The 6,942-nt window shown below is 38.3% G+C and overlaps 1 protein-coding gene across 1 annotated transcript; it reads left to right on the top strand.

The window, feature by feature from the left end:
* The first annotated feature begins 4,516 nt into the window (after positions 1-4,516).
* Positions 4,517-6,602, top strand: LOC307260887 (lipocalin). Its single transcript, XM_080041251.1, has 6 exons — positions 4,517-4,737; positions 5,201-5,340; positions 5,428-5,501; positions 5,608-5,721; positions 6,081-6,182; positions 6,281-6,602. The coding sequence occupies exons 1-6, from the start codon at positions 4,645-4,647 to the stop codon at positions 6,298-6,300; spliced, it is 543 nt and encodes a 180-aa protein (XP_079897377.1). The 5' UTR covers positions 4,517-4,644; the 3' UTR covers positions 6,301-6,602.
* The last annotated feature ends 340 nt before the right edge of the window (positions 6,603-6,942 follow it).

Below are 6,942 nucleotides of genomic sequence, written 5' to 3'. Positions count from 1 at the left end.
GCAAAACAAACAGGCGGGCATATCCAATATATGTGAGGTCAATTAAGTAAAGAGTTGGTGACTTGCAGAGTGCACATCTCCTATTTGAAGCTTTCAGAAATGAGGAGATTTACAGTGAGCCATGTTCTGGATCATGTTTTTGGTGAACATAGCCACCTGATTCTAAAAATAAGAGGTGTCACATCTGCCGAAGTACTAAGGACAGAAAGACAAACGTATTGTGCTTCACCTGCAAGAAATATCTCTGCAAAGAACACAAAAAGTGTTGCTTTTTGCCACACATCTGAACACACATACATACACATGCACACATTGACTTTTACTCTGTTTATTATTTTTACTAGTTTTGGAACTAGTAATTTGTTGATTTGATTTGTTGATTGGTTGTAGTTTGTTTGACCTTACAAATCTATATTTTGTGTTATGACTTGTTCTGGTTTTCATTGTGTGTTTGCATATTGCTGAAATAAAAGGCTTTTTTCTCTTTTCTGAAATAAATACAGTCATATGAAAAAGTTTGGGAACCCCTCTCAGCCGGCATTATAATTGACTCTGCTTTCACAAAAAAAATACAAAGGTGGTATGTCTTTAATTTACTAGGAACAGCTAAGTACTGGAATGTTTTCCAAACAAAGATTTTTTGAAAAGCAGTATTTGGTTGTATGAAATAAAATAAAATGTGAAAAACTGGCTGTGCAAAAATATAGGAACCCTTGTGGTTTTGTTGATTTTAATGCCTGTAACAGCATGTAAAACTGATGACTTTAAACACAAAGTTGGTTGGATTATGTTGTTAAGCCTTGAACCTCATAGAAATGTCTGTTTAATCATGAGAAAATGTATTTTAGGTGCCTAAATGCAAGTTGCACTTCTCTTTGACTCTCTGCTGAAGTGAGACAGAATGGGATCATCAAAACAGCTCCCAAAAGTTCTGAAAAACAAAGATTGTTCATTGTCATGGTTTAGGGGAAGGCTACAAGAAGCTTTCCCAAAGGTTTCAATTGTCAATTTCGACTGTAGGGAACGTTGTCAGGAAATTGAAGGACACAGGCATAGTGACAGTTAAACCCAGGCATGGCAGACCAAGAAAAAAACTGGAGCGGCATAGTTGGAGGATTGTGAGAATGGTTGCACACAACCCAATGATCACCTCCAAAGACCTGCAAGAACATCTGGCTGCAGATTGTGTATCTGTACATCGTTCAACAATTCAGCGCAATTTGCACCAAAACATCTGCTTTTTATAAAGACCAAATAACTTAATTTTTGTCTCATCAGTCCAAAGCATTTTCTTCCAATATGAAGCTGGCTTGTCTAAATGAGCTTTTGCATACTCCATGCAACTGTATCTGTGGCGTGGGCGCAGAAAGGGCTTCCTTCTCATCACCCGGCCATACAGATGTTTTGGTGCAAATTGCACTGAATTGTAGAACCATGTACAGATACACAATCTGCAGCCAGATGTTCTTGCAGGTCTTTGGAGGTGATCATTGGGTTGTGTGCAACCATTCTCACAATCCGCCACATATGCTGCTCTTGTACTTTTCTTGGTCTGCCATGCCTGGGTTTAACTGCAACTGTGCCTGTGTCCTTCCATTCCCTGACAACGTTCCTTACAGTAGAAATTGACAATTGAAACCTTTGGGAAAGCTTCTTGTAGCCTTCCCCTAAACCATGACAATGAATAATCTTTTTTTTTAAGATCTTTTGGGAGCTGTTTTGATGATCTCACTTCTGCAGAGAGTCAAAGAGAAGTGGAACTTGCATTTAGGCACCTAAAATACCTTTTATCATGATTAAACAGACCTTTATATGAGGTTCAAGGCTTAACAACATAATCCAACCAATTTTGTGTTTAAAGTCCTCAGTTTTACATGCTGTTACATGCATTAAAATCAGCAAGACCACAAAGGTTCCCATATTTTTGCACAGCCAGTTTTTCACATTTTATTTAATTTCATAAAACTAAATACTGCTTTTCAAAAAATCTTTGTTTGGAAAACATCCCAGTACTTAGCTGTTCCTGGTAAATTAAAGACATACCACTTTTATCTTTTTTGTGTGAAAGCAGAGTCAATTATAATGCCGGCTGAGAGGGGTTCCCAAACTTTTTCATATGACTGTATATATGGGTCAAAATTGACCAGTAACACCATAGATGTTCCTATAGTCAATAATATTAATATGAAAAAATAAATAAAATAAATATAGTTAAGAAATGTGTTCTCATACCCCTCAGTAATAATCAGGTAACACAACGACCAAATATGTATTTAAATTATTCTCTTGAGGTTCATTTTACCATTTGTTTTATTGAAATTGAGAGGCATGCTGACAAAAAAAAAGTACCATCGGCCTACACCAAAAACATTCAAAACAATAATTTCATGGATAACCAAGAGATGATAAACAAATTGGATGATAGATAATTGTTTTAGTGTGTTTTTACAGCTGATTTCAGACACGGGTCAAAACCGACCAGTTAACACATGAGATGGTAACAGAAAGTTAACACAGGAGGAAGGCTTAACAAGTGTGCAACTATAAAATGTATTTCTGGCTCACTACTTTGAATATATTAGTTTTCTCAGGACAAAAAGCACACCTGTTTTAACTGGCAAGGTATGTAGGTCGGAGATATCTTATCCCTGTGGCATGTACTGTATCTGCCTGCACCTGACTGCAAGCAACAAATTATTACATTAATTCATAACCTCATCATCACTCTTGGGTTCAAATTTTAAGCAGAGCAGTGCAGAAAAGATCCTGCAGAAAGTATGTAGCTCAGCCTTGTGAAAGTAATGGGATCAGGATTACAGACCAAACCGAGGTGTATTGGAAATATTTTCAACTTCACACTTTAAGTTCAGAGCCCTGTTACTTGCACGGAGCAGTGTTGGAATAAGTACTCAGATCTCAGATCACTTATTAAAATATTACTAATTAAAAATGTTACTTGATTAAAAGTATTACATAGTGGTGTGTTCACAACATTCAGAGTCCTAGTATGACTAGTATGTTTTTTCCGGTATACTTTAGTATAGTGCAAACTATTGATTAAACTTGCACTGTACGGTTTGGGTGAAAAGTTTAATGGTCCATTGGTCCTGAATAACATCTATATAAATAGCCAGTCTGCTGTTGTTTTTGTCCACTCTGCTCCTGCAGCTTTGCTACAATCCATCAGCGATGCTTTTGGTCGAAGACAGCTAGCATGGAACGGAGCCAGGGAGGAGGCAATAAATGATACATTGATTTAGAGATCTCTGATATCAAGTCTGAAAGCAGTGACCTATCCCTTAAACAACGTAAAAGCAGCTGACCAAACAATCTCACCTGGAAGTCCAATGAGCAGCTGTGTTGTTGTTTTCATCCTTTTGATCTTTATCATCAGTTGAAATGTGCACAGTGTTGAAATTTGAAATGAGAGTCCTTGTCTATAATGGCTATCAATTGGGTTTTTAAATCCATTTCTTGAGCTTGGAAACAGCAGTTGATGAAACAATCTCACCTCAAGGACCATTGAGTTAGTTGTTGTTCTACTCTTCCTGTATTATGTCATTTATACTCCATCTGCTGATGAAGAAACAGCTGTTTCCAAAGTCAACTTAATTATCAAAGAATGAGGAAAGAGAAGTATTAATGGACTTTCAGCCCAAAGAAGAGACACTGCAGTTTTCCACGAAAACATTTCAGTTCACCACACATCCAATCTGCAAAGTCATTCATGTTTTTCTCTTTCGTAACTGCTGACAGATGAATTTAATTCTGTGGTCTAGGCCACAGAAAGCACTGGATGGCAGCAGCAGCTGCTTTGTTTACCACTTTGGTTACTGTGTATTTTATACAGCTTATCCTCACCTCACTCACAGGAGGCTAGTGTGGAAGAAGTTTTTGGTTGAATAAAACTTCACTATAGTCCAATGTGAAAACAAATCTTTACTTAGTTTCAAAAGACAATACAGATGATTATGGTCAGCATTCATGCATGGAGAGAAGACCATAGCATAATGCTCAGAGCAATGCAATCTGAATCTGGGAGCTTCCAGAATGGCCAACACCTAGGGTGTCAGCCCAATTGGACTGATTTAATTACAATAGAAACTCCAGACAGGTTACATCAGTAGTTAAGATGAGAGGAATTACACTTCATATAATGACCAAATAATGAATGTAGAGACAAGAGTAGAATTAAACTAATCAATATAAAATTGGCTCAGCCAAATGAGAAATTAGTAACTTTGTGATGGACAGATCATCTCTATCTACTACTTAAAAGGTTATGTCATGTTTGGCAAGCTGCTCCTTGTGGTGTATACTGTCTCATTGAGTTCCCTGGCAGGGCTAACATCTTACCTTGTGGCAGTGGAACTGTATGTGTGTGTGTGTGTGTGTGTGTGCGTGTGTGCGTGCGTATGTGTGTGTGTGTGGGTAATTCTGAAGCTTTACTTGTTTGAACCCATCCCTGCTGCAGGGTTTGTGTGGGTGTGGTTGCATCAAAATGTGTGTCCTTGCTGGGAGGGAGAAAGGGAGAAATCTCCCTCTCCTCTACTCTATATAAAGGGCAGTCAGACAGAACCTCAAACAACAGACCTCCAACAGATCGTCCCTTCAAGCCTCTCTCCACTACCATCATCTCTAGCTATGGCTTTACTGCTGACGGTGCTTGGAGCCCTGCTCTGCTCCTTGACGGCGTCCTCTCAAGTCGTACCCCAGGCAGACTTCAATGTACAGGGGGTGAGATCCACTTTCATTTTAGACACAGTATTGCTTTATAATGGCTGTGTGCATCAAAACCTTTATTTGTATAGCACCTTTCAAAACAAAGTTACAAATTAGGTTAATTTCTACTCACAACTCAGCTACAGTTTGAGCATTTGGCTGAAGAAAGGATTTATGCAGGAAATCGACTATTAAATTGTCAAAGGATTGTATTTGCTGTATAAAATTAGCTAAAATGTGTTAGACAAAGAGTATTTTACTTTGGCTGAGGTTGTAAACTTATTTATACCTCCTGCCTGTCTTGTAAAAATGCATTTAGATAGCTTTGTCCTTGAATTATTTGTGTTTTTTTTTAAAATAGCACAACCTTAACATTGAATCTGGTTATTAGTAAAACACGGTTTAATTTCAGTCTCTAAGTATATACTGTATATGGTGTTTTATGTTTAATTAAATGCTATGCTGTGTGTGCGCACAGATGGCAGGGAAGTGGTACCTGGTTGGATTCGCCACTAACGCTCAGTGGTTTGTCAACCGAAGAGCCAGCATGAAGGTTGGAACAGCCATGCTCACCCCAAATGCAGATGGGGACCTGGACATTTCATACGCCAGTCTCAAGTGAGTGTGAGAAGACAGACCAAGAGGAAGGAGATCAATAGTGATACTGTTTACTGTTTTTTTTTTTAAATACGTTTTTATTTGCAGCTCTGATGGCTCTTGCTGGAGACTGAACAACCTGGCCAAAAAGACCGATTTGCCTGGAAAGTACACATACACAAGTGAGCTTGAGTGCACACACACACACAAAGGCATGCATGCAACATTCACAATGAAAGCATCTGCAGTGTTTCTGCTTCACCAATTTTTCCCTCCTCCCTTGGTCAGGCAGGGGGAATCAGAACGACATGGTCTTGGTGGATGTGAGGTATGACGAGTATGCACTGGTTCACACCATTAAGGCCAAGGATGGTGATCAAACCGTGGTCAACAAACTCTACGGTAAAGTCAGCCTCCTTTTTATGAATCTGAATTTGATCAGCAGTCCAGTACAGTCACACACACACACACACACACACACACACACACACACACACACACACACCAATGAAAAGATGTTATGCCCCACGTCCGGGAACACCACTAATATTCTTGATAAGAAAAAGGAAAAGTAAAAGCATGATGGTGGAGCTAAATCAATAGATTTCTACCACTTGGGATTTGTGCTGTAAAAAGAGGGTGTGTGCAAAGGATTTGGCCAGATAAAAATAGAAATTAATGTTTAGTGAGTACATTGTAAATATCATTTTCAATGTCAATTATTGATGAATTGTGATATGTTTACTAAAATTATTTGAAAGGTCGTGCAACGGACCTCAGTGCTGATCTGCTGGAGAAGTTCAGGCAGTTCTCCTTGGACACTGGTGTCCTGCCAGAAAATATCGCTTTCCTTCCCAAAAATGGTACTTTTTCTATACATATATCAATGTTGAGCTTAACCTGTGATGGTGATATTATGCACTCATCAGCTAACTCTTTATCGTTTTATTATTTTCTTCAGCGGAGTGCCCAGCTGCCTAGTTTTCTGCCTCAGTCGTCACATCTGAAGACCTTATGTTTTGTATTCGTTTTATCAAGGCCACTTAATCTAGAGAATTTTGTTCTTTTTTCAGTTTATTTACTCTGCTCTACCAGTTAAGATGCATTAAGGATAGCTCCTAATGCCACCAAATATGTTGTCATATCTGGTTTCAATATACAATAGCCTATATTTTGCCGCTATATACCTGCAATTGTAACAGATCCCCTTCAGACATGTTCTCAGACATATAAAATGCTCTGCTTTCCGAAATAGTGTATCTGCAATATATTTCTTCTCCACATTACACTTGTCGAAGTTGCTTATTTGACCCGTTTTGTTTCTCTGGTGAACAAGGATGAACATGCATGGGTGACACAATACAGTCCAGCCAATGGTTTCACACACTATTCCACTGATGTGCATATTGTGGTAACCAGTGTTGGGAACGTTACTTTGAAAAAGTAATTAGTTATAGTTACTCACTACTTGTTCCAAAAAGTAACTGAGTTAGTAACTGAATTACTTTACAATAGAAGTAATTAGTTACCAGGGAAAGTAACTATTTGCGTTAGCCTAGTGTAAAAAAAAAAAAAAAAAAAGTTGTCAATTTGGATTTTTCTGAGCAGTTTTCACAAGTCAGT

The sequence above is a fragment of the Ammodytes marinus genome (genome assembly GCF_949987685.1).
Source record: "Ammodytes marinus genome assembly, chromosome: 14".
NCBI lineage: Eukaryota > Metazoa > Chordata > Actinopteri > Uranoscopiformes > Ammodytidae > Ammodytes > Ammodytes marinus.
Note: the sequence above shows the minus strand (reverse complement) of the source record. Positions and strands in the feature narration are given on the sequence as shown.

What these genes read in the sequence shown, in the direction of transcription:
- LOC307260887 (XM_080041251.1), top strand. Translation starts at nt 4,645, where the DNA reads ATGGCTTTACTGCTGACGGTGCTTGGAGCCCTGCTCTGCTCCTTGACG. An exon ending in ATTTCATACGCCAGTCTCAA is followed by an intron (nt 5,341 to 5,427) that starts GTGAGTGTGAGA and finishes TTTTATTTGCAG; the next exon opens with CTCTGATGGCTCTTGCTGGA. An exon ending in CGTGGTCAACAAACTCTACG is followed by an intron (nt 5,722 to 6,080) that starts GTAAAGTCAGCC and finishes ATTATTTGAAAG; the next exon opens with GTCGTGCAACGGACCTCAGT.